At 50.9% G+C, this 19,411-nt stretch overlaps 1 protein-coding gene across 9 annotated transcripts in view; it reads right to left on the bottom strand.

Annotated features, from left to right (window-relative positions):
• Positions 1–19,411, bottom strand: part of CLEC16A (C-type lectin domain containing 16A) — a 204,945-nt gene that overhangs the window by 108,595 nt on the left and 76,939 nt on the right. For all 9 annotated transcript variants that reach the window (XR_007124298.1, XR_007124297.1, XM_047712900.1 and 6 more), the window contains exons 13-16: positions 6,861–6,983; positions 3,520–3,629; positions 2,713–2,757; positions 84–134 (exon numbers count right to left, since the gene is read on the bottom strand). Coding sequence is in view for 7 of the 9 variants with exons in the window: in XM_047712900.1 (XP_047568856.1) it covers positions 84–134; positions 2,713–2,757; positions 3,520–3,629; positions 6,861–6,983 (329 nt within the window). In the remaining 2 variants the exon portion in view is untranslated. The remainder of the gene's footprint in view (positions 1–83; positions 135–2,712; positions 2,758–3,519; positions 3,630–6,860; positions 6,984–19,411) is intronic.

Here is a 19,411-nt window from a genome sequence, read left to right as displayed (position 1 = left end):
GAAAGGCCCCAGTTAGACAGTGTTCTCCCAGTTCCACAGGACGAGCGCGTGGGCCCCCACCTGCATCCCAGCCCCTCACTTACTGTCATGCTCCTGTACTCATCTTCAAACATGTCCAAGAAAATTTCTTCTCCCTAAAAAGAGAGGAAGGGAGAGAGATGATGCACATTTCTTTCCATAAACACCAAAGTATTACAAACTCCAGCTCATGGCTGTTGGGGCCATCTGCTTCTCTTTAGTGAGTTCTCGTGAATCACCAGGAAGGACGACACACACACGAACACGAACACACGCTCAAACGAAAGCCCAAATATCATATGGCACCTCTCAACATTTCTCTCTTTTCTTTTTCAAGCATATAGGGTTAGATTCCTTCTGTCAAGGCAGTGAATTAAAACAACAAAAAGAACACCATACCTAATGAAACCTCAAAAGTGGGTGAAATTACGAGTGTTTATCCATCATCTGCGTGTTGAGAATGGGTGGAGAAATGAGAAGGCTGGTTCAGGGGCCACATTAGATCCCTGGGGCTCCCACCTCAGAAAGGCGGCATGTAACGAAGCATACTAAACATTACAAGTACACAGCTCATCCTGATCGTTTCTTTTTTTTTTTTTTTTTTTAAAGATTTTATTTATTTATTTGACAGAGAGAGATCACAAGTAGATGGAGAGGCAGGCAGAGAGAGAGAGAGGGAAGCAGGATCTCTGCCAAGCAGAGAACCCAATGCGGGACTCGATCCCAGGACCCTGAGATCATGACCTGAGCCGAAGGCAGCGGCTTAACCCACTGAGCCACCCAGGCGCCCCAATCCTGGTCGTTTCTGAGGCGCACCCGTGAGGCCCCATGGCTCCGCAGGGCTGCAGAGGGTAAGACTCTGACTTGGAGACTCGCAAACCAGGGGCCCAGTCACAGCTCTTCTTCTCAGAGCCTCCCTCTGGTTCGCTGCAAGACTGGAATGACAGCCCACATCTATGCGGGTCACTGCGAGGATGCGAGGGTTAGCCCGAGTAAAGTGCTGGCCGCAGAGCCTGCCACTCGGTCGGGGCTGGTAAATGCTAGCACTCGTGGTCACTATGGTCACCCCTGGATGGAGCACAGCCCAGGAGGGGGAGGGAGTGGAGATGCAGTTGAAGGCACCATGGCTATTCAAACTGTCCTCTCTCCTGAGTCCTGAATCTCATTCTCTCTCTCTCTCTCTCTCTCTCTCACATACACACGCACACGGTCAGGATGGGAAAAGGAGCAATCCTTTATATATTTTTTCCAGTTGTCAGAACTACAGATAAACTTCAATATTCTTGCATGGCAATAAGAACCATGTAAGAACCACAGAGATCGCAACGCTGAGAAGATGCAAAAACTTCTGAGATATTCGGGTATAACCCTTATAGGACAAAAGAAAAACCTGGGGAGGGGGAAGGGAGCTACAATTCAAATACAGCTCTCCTTAGGCTAAAGATAAATCCTTTGGGAAAATGCCTACCTATGTATTTCTGTCTTTCTGGGGGTAGAGCGAACAAACTAAGAGCAGTTATCCTGGAAAGAGACTGAAGGATGACTAATGCAGCCGTGAGGCTCTCCCGCTGTCTTCTGGGCTTTGCTGAGGTCTTGTATTCTCGCTCAGAGGCCAAGCCCCTCAGGATGCTAACGGGAGCCAAGGATCTCTTCCCCCATGTGTGGGGTCCCACAGTGGTCCCCCCTCATCTGGGCGTGGCCACCACGTGGCAGGTGCATGGGGTCATCTGCGGCTGGCGAGGTGGATTTCCAGGTTATAAGACCTCGTTTTCTCCCCATGAACACTGACAATAATAGCAGCTTAAAAAACTTCCTGCAAAGAAGAAGGGTCTGGTGCATCTGTGCCTATGATTCATGGCAGTTTGTAGAGATAATGAAAGGGGCAGAATGATAACAAGATGGCAGCGCCAACACCCGTCCGCCTCCAGGGAGGTTCTCGGCGTCAGCAAAATGACGAGGGGAAACCCCGGCTAACTGGACCTGGAGAGACCAGACACAGAGTCAAAATCTCAGGGAGCCACGGGGCCCAGGCGAATGTGGATTAACCCATCTCCTGCTGACAGATGATGCGCTTCCCTAAGAGTATATCGTGCTTCAGATAAACCATCACAAACAAAACCATCACAGCCAGAGGTTTCAAAACTAACCATCTGGAATCTGAAGAGGACATCGACAAATTCCTCGGTGACTCAGAGTCATGGTGGTCCTTTACACAATCTCACTAAACTCCATGATGAAGATTTAGAAGCCTGTATGAGGCGTCTTGGCATAAGTGTCTGTAAGCGACACACACGCACAGAATTCACGAATGTGTGAGTAACTCAAAAGTTATTTTATATGAAAAACACGGATACCTCAGAACATATTGATTTACATAAGTAATTTACGCCCGTGCATGCATGTAATTTGCAATTTATGTATAGACTCATCAATAACCGATTTCACGTATCATTGGATAAGCAAACTATCACAGACTAGGGGTGAGCGCTCAGAAGGGGTTCTGCAAAGACAAGCACAGGCCGAAGAGTGCAGGGCCTGCTGCTCTGGGGTCGGACCCGGCGTGTGCTCACTCAGTGTGCACGGGTACAAGAAGGCACCACAAACTTGTGATCGGTATGTGCGCACGCCTAGATACGACAATCCTGTGTCTGTGACACACACCAAGCTGCCCTCCCCTGCACCTTGGCCACTTACCTTATAAAAATGCCGAACTAGGTGAACGCTTTCTTCTCGGGCACCCTGTTGAGAGAGGGAAGGCGTGAGGGAGGCCACTGAGTTGGGTAAGTCACCAATTCCAGAATCTGAGTGCATGTCAAGCAGATGAGAGGGGGTGCTCATATCCTTCAATCAATAAAGTGGTTTGTAACACAGAGGGAGGGAGGGAGGGACGGAAGGAGGAGGGGCTCAAAATAAAAATGGGCAAAGGAGAGGAGACCCCGGGGGGTGACATGGAAAGTTATTAACATCCAGTTAGGTGGGGGAAGTGGGTTGTAAACTAGGGCCATGGTGACTCTTACAATGTGTCAGTGTGTGCGTATCTGGAAAGACACACCAAAGTGTCCACGATAGCTGTTCCTTTCTACCTTTGTACTCGCTAAATAAACACGAGATATAAATATATAAATATAATATATAAATCCCTCTCAAATAAACCTGAAAAATAAGAGGGAAGACAATAAAAACTAAAAATGAGTGTAGATATTAGCACAGTAAACCATCAATACGTAAAAAGCATGCATGTGTTCGGATATGTATAAGATTTTTCTAATGCACACAGAAAAATAATAAAATTCTGCTTAACAAATACAGGGCCACTAATTGTCACAGAAATTACAGAAATTCCATAGTGAAGAGGGCTCCTTAAGCCAGTCTCCGAGGAAGGGTTGCTCTACTGGAATGACTGGGTTGCTGCAGATCCCAGGACCGGGGCTCCCATCTAGATCTAGCATGTTCCTTCCCACGGCCGCGCGAGGAACCTGGGCAACAGGACGGGGCCCTCACCTCTAGGCAGGCCAGGTGCACGTCCTTTATGATGCAGCCCGTGCTGGTTACCACTTGCTGCTTTAGGAGCAGGCAGCTCAGCTCCAGCGTCGCCAAGCGGATCTTCCCATCTACAGGGGGAAGGCAGGGTCAGCCTCGCACAGCCTGGTGGGAAGCTGTGAAACAGTGTCTTGCTTTGCCCACTTTGAGCTTAACAGGTCAGCTGACGGCCCCTCGACATCCAGCGGGGACACAGAGGGAACTCAGACGCCAACCCCTTCCCAATTACAATAGAATGTTCCATTCATACCGCCCACCCCGAATATTTCCCTGTACTCCCTTTATCAGGGGAGGGGAGGCAGGAAGAGGAGGATTACTAATTATTCCTGAAGGCTGGGAAAGTGGCCATCTGCGGTGGCATTCCTTGGCCGGGTTCCCTCCCCTTTTCAGGAACAAGCACCCCTCTTTCCTTTGGAGGCTCACCGACCCCACTTTGGGTGGAGCCGGTCCCTTTGCTCTGCCCCAGGGAGGGGCCCATCACCCAGGCTGGTCAGCGTGCTCTATTCCTCCGGTCAGTGACTGGGGAGGAGACAGACAAAGGGGCCAGTCAGAACCAAGAAGGCTCAATTCCACAAGGCTCCAGGACCCCTGAGCAAAAGCAACTCTCCTTCTGCTGGGCTGAGGGCAGGACAGGAACAGTGCCGGGGCCGTGAGCGGGCCTCAGGGCCACCAGCCCGTTAATCCGCATGAGCCACCTCTGCACCCTTGCCTGCGTTTCCCACCTTTCGTCCAAGCCCACCCTTCCCACCAGACCACCCAGAGTCTGCCTCCTGCGGTGAGGCCCGCACCCCAGTAGGGAAAGGGATGGCTGGGGCTGCTGCTGGCCGTCATCCTGCCAACACACAAAGCGGGACAGCCCAAAAACAGTCCCGAAAGCATTGTTCCAGGTTCTGAGTCCAGCTGTGCCTGAAGCCAGGCTCCAACAGACTCCCAAGTTGCACAAGTCAGCAGTTTGGTTGCATCGTTTCAGCCCATCTGCGTTGGGTTTCTGTCGCCGGCAACCACGCTCTGACTAACCCACCTGCCGTGCTACTGTGAGCCGGGCACGGTGCTGGGCACGGCGAAGACCCCCACTCCAGGAGTCTCTGAGAAAACCCACTACAATGGGTGCTCTAAAGGCTAAAGTTCGGGCAGGGGAAGTGACGTGTCCAAAGTCTCACCCTGGGGGGTGAATGGCATTCAGGGGCTCTGAATGCCAAGACCCACATTAGGCATTGCTCCTAGAAGCATCTGGGGCTGCCTGACACGTGGGCAACCTGCTCTTAGGCAAACTCCTCCCTGGGTCTTTGAGCGCACCGCTGGGGAGATGTCTCAATGTGGAAGAGGAAGACGTCTCCAGGCCACACTCCTGAGGTCCTGGAAACCCCAGCGATCAGGATGGGCTACGGGGAAACACTCAAGGCAGATGTACCGCCGCACGCCTCCCTCCCCACCCTTCCCTGCTTCGTGTGTCAGGTGGGGAGCAGAAGAAAGGGGATCACTTGCAGGGAAAGGCTGCTTGGTCTCAGCCACGGAGCTAAGCCCCCTCCGCCCAGCATGTACACTGCTTCTGTGCTGCGCCCACCCGCCTCCCACCTGCAGCTCTCTGGGGCACAATCTCACTCCTGCTTGCCCCTCCGCAGAACCCCACTGGCCCAGCCATGAGCCCCCTGCTGCTGCCTCCAGGGAAGGGGAGTGTGATCTTCCAACAAGACCTTCCCTCCTTTGCAAGCTCCTGCCAGGTGCTGACATCTCCCACTGGCCCCCTCAAGGGGCTGGCTGTCCCTCCCCACACTGGAGGCTCCTCTCTAACATTCAGGCCACGCACTGCCTTTCCTCACCACTGGGCCACATGTCCTCAAATAGCCCTCAGCCACCATCCTCAGGGATGAGCTCTGCTCCCTGCGCTAGACCTCTCAGTAGAAAACTGACCCCACCAGATGCCCTTGGTTCTGAGCACACCTGTCTCTCCTGCTGCCCCTTCTTCCTCCATGTGGGACCTGGCTCAGTCTCCTGCGCTGGCTCCCCCTTCCATGCCACCTGAGGACACTTGCAGTGGCCCAGGGCTTGGTCCCAGAAGTCCTCTCTTCTCTGCTGTGGCTTCCAGAACCACCCATATGTCTGTGAGTCCCACAGTGTGAGCTCTGGCCCTGGCCCCCGTGAGCTCTGGAGTCTATCTCCACATGGAGTCCCAGACCCCTGGGACTTCACACACCACCAGCTGCAACTCCTGGAAGGCAGGAGCCACAACTGTTCTGCACCTCCCAGTACACTGGTCATTTGCCCACAGCGGCTGGCAGGCAGGAGGCACTCGATAAACATTGTCCATGGAGCCTATTCCCCAAGCCTCTGTACTCTCTCCCCAAAGTCCCACTGGGCTTCCAGCTGCCTGGCGGAGCCCACTCCTTGTGACTTCTGAAATCGTGGCCTGCAACCAAAACCGCCACCCCTGCCCTTCTCCTGAGACTGACCTGGCCCAACCCCACACTGCTCCTACTGTACAACTCAGTGGTTCTCTCTCAACTAGGCCATGTCTCCATCGGGCCCCTTTCTATACTCTCGCTCACACCATGATGGCCTCTCTCTCTGCCTCTACAGAGAACTGGCCTTGCCGTCAGGGTCTTTCAAGCTCAGCACAGCTGACGTTTGGGTCAGGTGATCCTCTGTCACCGGAGGCCATCCTGTGCGCTAAGGATGTTCAGCGGCATCCCCGGCCCTGAGATGCCAGGATTACCCCCTCCTCAAGCTGCGACAACCAAAAACGTCTCCGGATGTTGCCAATTGTCCCCCCAGGGTCAGGGGGGCAAAGCTGTCTCCACTGAAGAAACACCATACCAGCTCATTCCATCTGTTTCTAGCCCTTGTCCCGGCTGCAGATCCTCAGCCCAAATCTCAGAACTGGGCTGACAAGTGTTCGACACTGGGCATGTCTTGTACTATCGAGAGCCCCTGATTCAAACCTTCCAGCCTTCCCTCACACACGCTCTCAGCCTAGTTCATGCTCAGATGTGGCCTCAGCCATCGCGAGAGGAAGGCTGGGGACACTGGCGCCGCTGGTCCAAGAAGGGCTAGGTGTGGAAGGAGACGAAGGACAGGGTCCTGCACATACACCACGGCGAGGGAAAGAGGAGGAGACTCTGAGGTCAAGACGTGGCTGGACAGGATGGTATGGGTTGGCCCAGGGTAGGCACGGCCCAGGGAGTGGCTGAGACCAGCATGTATTCCCAAAAGGCCGGGTCTAGAAGCTAGGACTCCTGGTGCATGGTCCTGGGGCCTGGTCCCTCTCCCTCCACTGCCCCTGTGAACAGCCACGCCCCAGGCACCTGGCTGGGCCGCGTTGTTCATGATCCTGATGAGTCTCTCGGCCAGGAGATGGTTGTAGGTGGTCTTCTCGGCCGCACCGGGCACCGGGAGCTGGATTTGCTCGAGTTTTTCAGGATCCATGCCTGGAATGCAGAAAGGGACAGGCTGTCAGTGGAGTCCCCTCATCAAGGACGCTGCTCATCCCGAAAGCCGAGGTCTGGCTCTGGGATCTCCGCCATGACCGGCGCTGCCTGAACCCCTGCTTACGGCAGACTTCTCCGCGAGCGGAACTTAAACCCACATACTAAAACATGCATTTTCTGTCAGTATTTGTAAATGGGAACTCAGCACTGCTACAACACTGGCAATGCTCCTGCAACACTGTACAAAAGAAAAAGATGTTTTAGCCAAAGACTTGACTCACTGGCTACTACTTGTTGTGGTTCGAGACCATCTTTGTGACAATGGGGGGATTGGTGTGTACTTGAGAGGTGGGGAAGACGTGCCAGCCCCAAATGGTGACAAGTTCCTGGACACGATCGGGGGGCTCGGAACAGGGACGCCAAAGGGAGTGACTTCGGCACGGTGTGCTGCCTGGCCATCCCATGCCAGCTCTACGTGCCACCAGAGGCCACCCCCGGATCGGACACATTCCACGGTGGGGGAAGCGCAGACCGAGAGGAACAGACCGGACGGAAAGGAAATTACAGTCATGCCCAACAGCTGCACCTCAAGATCGTGGCAGCCGACTCGGGGAGCCGCGCCCGCCGCTCGAGGAACGCAGAGGCAGGGGCAGGTGCTGCACTGGGCAAGGGGCAGCGCTGGCAAAAAGCCATCAGGCTACATCCTGGAACAGAAAGGAGCAAATACAAAGACGCCGATAGTGCGGGTCTCTCTTAAAGAGGCGAAGGAATCATTTTTCTGCCAGTGAAGGCGAAGAGCCTTTCAAAGACAAAAGCCGAGACAGGGGAGGGGCGGCCGGGCAGAAGAGAACGGGAGCGCACACACGTCTGACTTGGGAACTCAGGGTCGGCTCCCCTAAAGCAGAACCTGGGGGCCGGGGTGGCAGGAGGACCTGTGCGGGCTACCTCGGCAGGCCGGGTGTGGGGTGAGGGTTCCCCCAAACCCTTATCTCGCTCTTCTAAAGTGGCTCTGGAAAAAATACGCTCCCAGAAACAAACATTTCACTTGATCCAAGGTTGGAGAGCTGAATGGATTGTTTGTGCTGAAAGCACGTCTTTTCCTGTTATTCTACAAAAGGGGGGAAGGTGGCACTTCTCGGAACACTTGAAATACGGCCTCTTGAGTACTAGATGACGCTTCATTTAGAACCTTGACAAAACAGTGGAGGAGAGCATTGAAGGGCTGACTGTCTGGATCCTAAGTGACTCCTACACACACACACATTGACGTCATAAACCATAACAATATATCTTGCTTTATTGAATTCCTTCCAGCTTCGAACCAAAGGCTGAGCCATGCCAGGGAGATGACACGGGTGAGGGACGGCCTGAGGGCTCGAGCTGGGGAGCTCTCGCACGCGCCTCTCCAGCGTGGCTTCATCAAAAAATCCGATTGCAGCGAAAATTTAATTTGTGGATTCTATATCCCATTTTGATGCTCCATGTCCTGCTCTGAAGCATCCTGGTTTATTAAATGGCAAGAAGAACACCAAGTGAATCTTTTTGGCGGCTGTTTCTTTTCCCAGAGATGTCAACACCAGCCTCACATCTCTCTGTCCTCCCGTTTCTGGCCCTTTGGGAGCTGTCAGTCAGAGGTTCTGTGGAAAGATTGCTCCTTGGCGGGACCATCTCTCATCCCCCCTCAATGAGGCCAGTGGGAGGGGCCTAGCTGCTGGCTCCCTCAGGAATGTGGCGGGGGTCAGCACGACCGGGACACATCGAGACTTGAACCACGTCTTCAATTCCCACATTTTGTCCCTTCCCTTTCCGAGGACTGCCCCGACTCCCAGAGACTTTGTCAAAAATGAGGAAATCTGTGGCAAAATCTCTCAACAGGAAGAAAAACACTCCAAGGTTATCTTGACCTTCGACTAGTGGCTCCACTCTCTGTGAACAGGGGGACCCCGAGGGACAGAAACACTTCCTTGAAGAACTTCACAGAACTGGATTCCAGTGCAACCTCCTCCTCTAGTTAGAAATTAGGGCCCAGAGATGCTAAGTCACATCTGCAAGGTCACAGAGCAAGTTGGCAGCACAGTTAGAAGGATTCCAAAGGTGGACAGGACCCAGCTAACTTCCAAGCGTTCTGCTCTTTGGGGGCTGACTCAGGGATGAGCTGCTGGGGTAGGAGTCTAAGGATGGGTGAGAATTTGCCTCGAGCTGCCCAAGCAGCTCCTGCAAGGAGTGTGGTAGAGTTTAGGGAGGGTGGGGGATGGGGCGCTCCGGAAGGAAGCAATGAGGCAGACGTTGGGGGAAAGGGACGGGCAAGGCTTACCTGCCAAGATCCCCAGAGGGCAGTCAGCAGGAGATGACATGATCTGGTTGTGCTCATGCCTACTCTGGAATGGTTTCCATTGCCCCCCAACCACTCAAGGTGATCTCTCTCCCCAAAACCAACTTGGTATTGCAATGCATTTTACGTGAAGTGGATTTGACCACCGGCCACTAGGGAGACAGAGAGCAGGGTAGACTCCATACAACACATGGAAAAACTTTGTTTAAAAAACAAAAACAAAAACCCTTTGAGCATCTCTGTTCTTTCCCCAAAGTTCCTCCTGGGCCAGATGCCTCAGTGCCCCCGCCCAACTCTCTTTCTCCCACTGCAGCCTCAAAAACCCCCTCTGTTACTCTGAATGATCCCATTCCGGCCCTTGGCTTTCAAGGCCCGTGCAGTCATTCAAAAGCTCGAGGCATTCTTCTGGGTCCAAACAAGTTAATGGCCTTGTTAATGAACAAGATCGATGTCACGATATGACAAGAATATGCATGTGACCAGGGAAATGGCCCACGTGCGCGCGCGCGCACACACACACACACACACACACGCACACACACAGGTTTTTAGGCACCGAAAGGCAGGATTTTGTTGCAAGCCTGATTGAGTTTCTTTGCTAGCTATTTCTCTCTGACTGAAATAAACACTGTGGATAACATATTGTTTTATTTGCTTCAACCCTTAAGTGCTGAGCAACACACAAATTCCAAAGAAACCCAGATGTACTTCACATGGCCTGGGAAGATGCACTAGGACGCTCCGACTTCCAGCAGACCACATGCTTCCTCACTGCCTTCCCGCTGGGGTCAGAGCCTGCTCTGTCCAAGTGACTCAGAAAGGGTCTCCCTCTGCATCGCTTCCACCCAGCGATCACAGGGTTCGGGGGTAGGCGGGGGTGGAACTCCCAATGAATTCAAAGAATCCAAAATAGAAGGGAAGGGTGTGGCTCCCTGATGTCAGGAACCAGTTCCTAAGTTTCCCTTCTAAGTTTTGACTTCTGGATTCGGCCTCCTTAGCAGGAGCCCCCACCCAAGAGAGTAGTAGAAAAGACCCAGACCAAAGCTACATAAAAAGACGTAGACAGCCACACTGGCTAAAGAGGCCACAACGGCACCAGGTGAATGATGGGCAAAAAAAATGTGTTTTGTTCTGACCTCGCGAGGTCTCCTTGGCTGTAGTCACACAAGCATGGCCAGCTCTGGAAAACTATAGACCAACTATTTCGAAAGCTAACCAGATGTTGGGCCGATTTCCAATGTACTTCTAGTTCTGATTATCTGTCAGTCGAGATCCAAAATGGTGGTTTGCCAGCTCTCTGCATGGCGAAAGCCTCCTTTTATCCTGTTACCTTCCAACCCTTCCCATACCTCTCATCTGTGTTCCAGTAACTTCTCAGCAAAACAAAACAAAACCCAAAAGGCCCGAGATTCCTCTTGGGTAAACAATGATAAATGGATGGGGCAAGAGGGTGATGGGTGGAGTGGGAGAACTTTTAAGAACACGAAAGCTGCGGAACTCACCCCCCTCCCTTGAGCCAGGCCTCTGCAGACTTGACAAAGGGGAGAAGGCTGCATTTGCTATTACAGATATGAACCAGAATTCATTATGTGGCCCAATTGAATCACAACGAGTGCCTTCCTCCAACTGGTCAACCCTTTCCACAGTGGGATATTCCTTTCAGTGCAGCATCTCATCTATTATGATTTACTGGAAGGCCCGAGCTAACATTTGGTTTTTATTAACATGGCTTTTATGTTAAAATTGTCTTATGATGAAAAATCTATCGGAAAGAGACCATTTCATTAGGGGCCCTGCTTGCAGGGTACAGATCTGGGGAAGAGAGGCTGAAGGTTGAGGGCAGCCAACTGCCTGCTGCCTGACCAAAACACCAACCGACCAACCACCATGAACAAGAAAAGACCCCCACCACATACAGACTTGTGCCCACAGGCGACGACTGGAGCACAAACCAGACAGTGGCTCCGTGCCAGGCAGTGTCCTTTGGGGGCCCCCCAGGCACCAGGGCTCCAGACGGCAAACCTGAAGTCTCCAGCTTCCTCTCTAAACCTGCTCCATGGCCCATGCTCGCTGGTTCTGGAAATGGCACCGCCAGCCACACAGTGGCTGGGTCAGGGACGTGGGCATCACCCCGACACCTCCCTGGCTGCCCTTTCCCATCCGAACCAAGCAGGGCTCCCCTCCCCCAGCCTATTCCTCTCCTTGTCTCCCCATCTTCGAAAATGGCCCCCCCACAGTTGCCCAGGGGTCCCCTTCACTCTATTGCCACATCCAATCCATCAGCTTATCTTGACTCCAGGGCCAAAACAAATCATAAACGCTTCCAGTTTCCACCCATCTATGGCCAACATACTGATTCAACCCACATTATCCCTTGCCTGGACTACTGCAACAGCTTCCTCCTGGGCCTCCCACTTTCCCATTTGCAACTCTCTCCCTCACCCCTTCATCAACCTCCATCCAGCAGCCTGACTGCTTCTTCAAAAATATCTCTGTGACCACATCACTCTTCTACTTAAAATACTTCAGTCTCTGGGTTGTGGGGCACCAGGTTTCCGGGGTGCCAGGATGGCTCAACCGGTTAAGCACCCAGCTTTTGATTTCAGCTCAGGTCATGATCTCAGGGTCCTAGGATCAAGCCCCGTGTCTGGCTCCATGCTGAGCAGGAAGTCTGCTTGAGATTTTCTCTTTCCCTCTGCCCTTTCCCACTGCTCTCTCTCCAACAAATAAATGTTAAAACAAACAAACAAGCCCTTTAGGGTTTCCCACTGCACTTGGAATAAAATCTAAATTCCTTTTCATGGCCTTCAAGGCCCCCTGAGATCTGGGCAGATCACCTGGTCAGTGCCTCACTTTGCTTGGCTTGCTGTCTGCTCCTCAAACCAGTGAGCTCCCTCCCACCTCATGGCTTTCACACATGCTGTTCCCTTCGCATAGAGCACTCATGCCCCAGATCTTGGCAAAGGGGACTTCTTCTCACCCTTGAGACCTCTGCTCTGATGGCATTCCTCGAGGAAGCATCCCCAGCCGCCAGCTAGTCACCCCCACACCCCACCAGCACATGACCCGGTTTCGTCTCATTTGCTTGTACACTCGATGGAGGCTTGTTCCAGCAGCCACGGCAATGCCTCGCATGCAGTAAGTGTACAGCACATACCTCTCGGATGACAAGAAAGCCCTTCGGTTTCGCCACCTAAACACTGCCCATACCCACCCCTATCTTTCCATCTTGCCCATCTTCTGGCAGAACCGTCATGCACCCTGTCCAAGGGACACAGAGAGGTCCGGTGGGCTCCCAGCTGCACCGACTTTCAGCATCCCTGACGCAGCCGGTGGGATGCAGTTCACTGTCACCGCCCACCCGTTCTCTGCCCACGGGTGCCAGCCTGCCCATCTCTCAGAGCACAGCCTGCCCACCATCGCACACTGCCCACCCGCCCAACGAGCGGACCGCGATCCCAGCCTCAGTGGGCTGGAGTTCACGCCCCTGGGCTGAGCGCGCTGCCTGGCACGCAGCGGGACCCACACGAATAACTGAGTAACTTCAAGCACAAATTCTTCATGATTGACGCAGTCTTTTGGAACCAAAGGCGATTTTAGACAAAGCAGTCACTTTCAAAAGAAGGTAAACACGGAAGCCACGCAGATTGCACAATGCTTTCCTGCCTGAACAACCTTCAGAGCTCCCGCTGTGTCAGAATACCATCAAAGCTCCTGACCACCATGCGTCCCCGCCATGTGCCCCCGCTCGCCTGTCATGCTGCCTTCACCTCCCACCCCTCTGGCCTTGCTCCCTCCACAGCAGCCACGCTCACCTCCCTGAAAATATGAGTTTGGTTCACCACCGGGTTCTCAACATTAAGCACAGTGCCTGGCATCGAATAAGTGAGGCTTCTAGAAATCTCTGTTAGAAGGCTGAGTGAGTAAATAAATGAGCAGCACTAGCGCGAAATGGAAGAAGGAATTAAATTCCCTCAATTAGACACTACCACTCTTTCAAGAAGAAACCCCCTTAGATGTCGAGGAGGAAGAGAAGGAAGAGGACGGGGAGGGGGCCATACCTCAAGAAAGAAAGGGAGGCTCGCCCCGCAGGACCTCAGGAGGCTGGTACCTCTGGGACACAGCCCTGGATGAAGGAGCTGCGGTATGCAAGGACTTCCCTCCTGGGTACCCAGGAAAGCCAGCCAGCAGAACGACAAAGAATTCACCCACGTGCCCCTTGGCCCTCTGGAGCCTGGCATTGTCTCCTGCAAAGCAGCACCCTCCCGGCTGAGGCCCCAAGCACAGGCCACCATAAAGGGTGGCCCAGAGGAGCTGCCACGCGCCTGAGAGGTGACCAGTCCACACACTGGCTGAGCACTGGCCGAGGGCCAGGTGCTGAGCTGGGTACTGCGGGGTCCTTCAGGAGACACGTGGTCTCTGCCTCTAGAGACTGGGCAATCCAGGACGGGAGAGAAAAAATGGAGAGAAAAAGAGCTATAAAAAGTGCCCCAGGAACCCCATGGAAATTAAAAATGTCTGCTTTTCTTCTTCTTCTTCTTCTTTTTTTTTGTTAAAGATTTTATTTATTTGCTCGACACACAGAGAGAGAGATCACAAGTGGGCAGAGAGGAAGGCAGAGAGAGAGGGAAGCAGGCTCCCTGCTGAGCAGACAGCCTGATTTCGGGGCTCGATCCCAGGACCCTGGGATCATGACCTGAGCCAAAGGCAAAGGCTTTAAACCACTGAGCCACCCAGGCATCCCCAAATATCTGCTTTTCAAAGGACATTCTCAGCAAATGAAAAGACAAACCACAGACTGGGAAGAAATCTTTGCAATACACAAATGATAAAGTATTTGTATCCAGAACATATAAAAAAAAAAAAAAACTTGCAACACTCAACAATAAGAAAATGAACCATCCATGAAAAATGGGCAAAGGATTTGCAGTAATACTCCCCCCCTCAAAGAAAACATGCAGAATGGCCAGTGAGGCATACAGAAAAAAAGTCAGTATCATTAGTCATTAGGAAAATGCAAATTAAAATCACAGTAGGACACTACTACATGTCTGTTAGAATGGCTAACATTGAAAAGATGGCCAGACAAGAACTGGCAGGGATGTGAAGACACCAGAACACTCATAGATATAAATTATACAGCTACTTCAGAAAAAAATTTGGCAGTTCCCCTCCCTTCCTTCTTCCCTCCCTTTCTTCTTCTTCTTCTTTTTTTTTTTTAAATAAAGTAGGCTCCACACCCAATGCAGAACTTGAACTCCCAACACAGAGATCAAGAGTCAGATGCTCTAGTGACCAAACCACCCACGAATCCCTTGGAGTTTTTCTTAAAAACAAACAAATTGACAGTCATCAGATGATTCAGCCATCCTATTCCTTGGTATTTACCCAAGAAAAAAGGAAATATATGTCCATAAAAGACTTGTACATAAGTGTTCCAAGTAGTCTATGCTTAAGAACTGGAAATAAGCCAAATGGCCATTAACAGATGAATGGATAAACAAAATTGTGGTACATTCACATGGTGGACTGCTTTCAACAGTAAGAAGAAATGAACCACTGATAGACAGGACATCATGAATCTCAAGATAATTACAAACATTGAAAAAAGCCATACAAGAAGAAAAAAAAGAGTACATATTACCTAATTTTATTTACATAAAATTCTAGAAAGGGTATGAGTCTACAGTGACAGGGAGCAGCCCAGTGTTGTTTGGGGAGAGGGGTGAGAGCAGACAGGGAGGAGGGGTGACAAAGGGGCAGGACGAAGTGTTTGGGGTGACGGATATGTACTCTGTCCTGATTGTAGTGGTGGTTTTAGGGGTGTATACAAATGCCAAAACTGACCGTGTACACTTTTCAACGTGCACAGTTTATTGCATATCGATTAGTCACAATAAAACTTTTTCAGTTAGCGTGGGCCTCAGCCAAGACGGATTGGATGTACCCTCCTGAGTCAAGCAACTAGAAAACTAGGCAAAATACATCAAACGACAATCATGACACACTGGGCAGGGCAGCAAGCAGTAAAGCGGGGTGCTGCATGAGAGAAGAAATGGAAGGCAGTGGGAGCAGGGACCGCTTTAGTTCACAGGCCAGGAAGAGCCTCCAGGTCTTGGCAGAAAGAGAGAAACCACCAACAAAGGCCACTGTCTCTCTGAGATGAGAAGGCAGAGTTTGGAGCTCAGATGGGCTGAGCGACTAGAACTGAGAGGAGGGAAGACTGGAGAGGGAGAGGACCGGAAAGGAGGGGGCTGTAGAGAGAGCTACAGAGGGGTCCTTTGAGGCGTTAGCTAAGTCCTGCTCTGTGTATGCATGAGAGGGAAGGCAATGACCTTCAGGAACAATCCCAGGCTCACACAGGCTGAGAAGGGTTCCCGTTCCCAGCAGCCAGCATGGAAAGACCACCCACCCATGGCCCATCAAGTATAATCCTCAGAAAGGGACTGCCTCAGTAGTGGGGCCAAGTGAGCCTGAGACCAAAGGCTGCTCTGGACCAGCACCAGCAAAGCTTATAAGCCTCGAAAGGATCAAACTGATTCCAAGTAACTTAACCATGACCCAGGACAGAGTCCAAAAGCCAAACAGGAGAAAAATCAATTAAGAGAAACATAACTAGAAATTACACAGATGATACAACAGACAAGAATAAATCAAAGGGAGATGACAAAATATTTTAAACTGAATAAAAATAAAACCACATATATCAAAATGTATTGCATGCACCTAAAAGCAACGCTTAGATTTATAGTGTCAAACTCTTATCACAAAAGAAGAAAAGTTTAAAAATCAGTGAGTGGTACGGGAAGGATGGTATGACAGACTGAAAAGGAATGATAGCACAAGGGAATTGTTTTTTAAGATTTTCTTTACTGGGGCGCTTGGGTAGCTCAGTGGGTTTAAGCCTCTGCCTTCGGCTCAGGTCATGATCTCAGGGTCCTGGGATCGAGTCCCGCATCGGGTTCTCTGCTGAGCAGGGAGCCTGGCTTCCCCATCTTCCCCTGCTGCTCCCCCTGCTTGTGCTCTCTCTCCTTCTCTCACTCCCTGTCAAATAAATAAATTCTTTAAAAAAAAAAAAAAAAAGATTTTCTTTACTTATTTGAGAGAGATAAAGCAAGCGAGTGAGGGCGGTAGGGGCAGAGGGAGAGGGAGAAACCCAAGCAGACTCCACTGGGAGCACAGAGCCCAACTCAGGGCTCCATCTCATGGCCCTGGGCTGCAACCAAGAGCTGGATGCTTAACCACCTGAGCTACCCAGGCACCCCCAGCACTAGGGAATTTTTGGTTGATGGAACTACTATAATGTCTCCTGATTATGCTGGTGCTGACCAAACCCACACCTGGGCTAAAATTCATACAACTGCACACACAAAAAAAGGTTAATGTCACTACACATTAATTTAAAAAAATAACAAAACTAATTAACTTAAAAAAAAATCAATGATCTCAGCTTCCATTTTAAAAACTACAAAAAGAAGAGTGGATTAAATCGGAAATAAGCAGCTGAAGGTAAGTAATAAAGGACAGAAATAAAATATAAAACTAAAAAAATAGACAAAAATCAATGAAACCAAAAGGCAGTTCTTTGAGTATGAGCAAAATAAGAAATCGTTAAATCTCCAGCCAAACTGAAAAAGCAAACGAATACCTAAACAGTCGATACCATGAGATATAATGGGGACATCCCTACAGACCCTACACACATTAAAATGATAATAAAGGAATATAATGAACAAATTTATGCCAATAAATTTGATAATTTAGATGTGATGACAAATTCCTTGAAAGACACAAGCTATCGAACTGCACACAAAAATAGATAAAGCTTAGGGGCGCCTGGGTAGCTCAGTGGGTTAGAGCATCTGCTTTCGGCCCAGGTCATGATTCCAGGGTTCTGAGATGGAGCCCCGCATCGGGCTCTCTGCTCAGCAGGGAGCCTACTTCTCTCTCTCTCTCTCTCTCTCTGCCTGCCTCTCTGCCTACTTGTGATCTCTGTCTGTCAAATAAATAAAATCTTAAAAAAAAAAAAGAATCTGAGTACTTAAAAACCTTCCCTCAGAGAAAACTCTAGGCCCAGATGGATTCACTGGTGAATTCTACCAAATATTTAAGTAAGAAATCATAACGACTGTATAAAAACTCCGTATCATCCAGGAGTAGGAAATACTTTACAATTTATTCCACAAGGCAAGCATAACTCTGAAAGCAAAAAGAACTAGAGAATTACAAGTCCATAAACCACTACCACTCTCGAACATAATACAAACATTCTTAACAAAATTCTAAGCAAATCAAATTTGGCAAGGTATGAAACGTGCCCGGCACGTTAGATGGTACCAACCCAAAGTGAGTATCACCTGAAGGGATCAGAAAACACTTCCTGGAGAAGGTGACTTCTGATCAGACCCTTGACAGGCAAGCAAGATATCAAGAGGTGGTGACCTTGGGGAAAGGAAAACGGCAGGAGGAAACACAAGTGAATACAAGAAGGTAGAAGACTAGCCCGGACCAAGTAGGCATGTTGGCATTGACTGTGGTGGCTGCCAGGCTTCCAAGGAAGCTCCTCTCTTTGGGAATAGTCCCGGACACAGGGCTGAGGCCCCTTAGGCCAAGTCGGCACTATGTGACCCTGACCCCCAGCCATAAATACATGTTCCAGAGTCAGACACACCACCAAGATGGAACAGCCAGAATTTGAAACCTGAACAGAGGCAGACTCCTAACCCGGTGTCTGCTGGGGCCAAATCGTGATCTACCTTGAGGGAAGTCCCCGGAGCTGGTTGGTTCCTGCCCTTCCCTCAGCTTTTCAGCAACTTCTCAGATCTTGGGAGCTGCCCCAGGGGCCTTCCTGTAAACTTTCCCTGTTATTTGAGTTAATGAGAAGTACTTTCTGTTGCTTCTAACCGGAAGAACTTTAAAGAGTTCAGGGAGTACCACGACAGCATCCCCAAGTTTCTCTCTGTGAAAGAGTTCTATCCCTAGATAAGAATGTGAACCCAGAGCCAAGGGTCTGTGAAGGGAAGTCGGACGAACAGATCAAGTTGGCATGGTGGGTGCCATCTGGACACTCAAGATAGGCAGAGGAGAGCAGGGCTTAAGGGAGAGAAGAAGGCATGGAGGGTTTCTGAACAGAGGAGGAACATGGTCAACACAGTCTTACAGAGGATCACCAGGCAGTGCTATGGAGGATAGATTATGAAAAGGCCACACATTTGACCCCGAGAGGCTGGGATAACGACCACTGGACTGCTCTGCCTGGATCTCTCCTGCTCTCATGCCTCCGGTTCTCACCTCCAGCATCTAGCTTAGGACCGGGTACCAAGTTGCACTCAGTTAAGTTCTGCTGATCAGACAAGCTGAAGAGGGAGAACTGACAAAACCCGATGACTAAATGCTGGGATCAAAGGAGGGAAGGAACTAAAGGTCATGGCGGTTTCAACCTTGGCTGGCAATTTCAACTGAAGCAGAAATGGCAGGAAATGTGATGCGGTCGGGGTATACTGAAGAGGGATGAGCACAGTGTTTCGAGGTGGTATTGAGACACCTGGGTAGGAGTCTCTAGTAGGCACCCAGCAGAGAGACAGAAGTCAGGGGCCAGGGGAGTGGTGGGCGATCCCTGGCTGGGCGTGGGTCAGTCTCTAGTTTTGTTCCCACCCAGAAACTGAGGCCTCCTGTGTGACATGCACCAGGCCAGGGGCTGGAGGGGATTACAGAAGCCATGGGAGGGGTGGGGAGGAGACTGGAGGAAAACATCAGCAGGATTCAGAGTCCACTGGGCTCCTTTTAGAGGTCTTAAGCCAGGACTACAGAGCTGCATGTGAGCACAATGACTTAACGTGAGAAGAGCCATCACAGAGGATCCTAACCAGAGTGGAAAAAGCCTGGAAAGAGTTTCAGGGCCATTCAATAAGGGGATGATAGCAGAATAAATGATACATAGACAAAGGATTAAAAAGAACAAGGCAGGGACTCCTGGGGGGCTCAGTCAGTTGAGCATTGAGCATCTGACTCTTGATTTTGGCTCAGGTCATGATCTCAGGGTCATGAGATCGAGCCCCGCACTGGGTTCCATGCTCAGCACAGCATCTGCTTGAGA

This window comes from Lutra lutra, chromosome 18 (assembly GCF_902655055.1).
Source record: "Lutra lutra chromosome 18, mLutLut1.2, whole genome shotgun sequence".
NCBI lineage: Eukaryota > Metazoa > Chordata > Mammalia > Carnivora > Mustelidae > Lutra > Lutra lutra.
The sequence above is the reverse complement of the archived record's forward strand: the minus strand, read 5'-3'. Positions and strand labels throughout refer to the sequence as shown.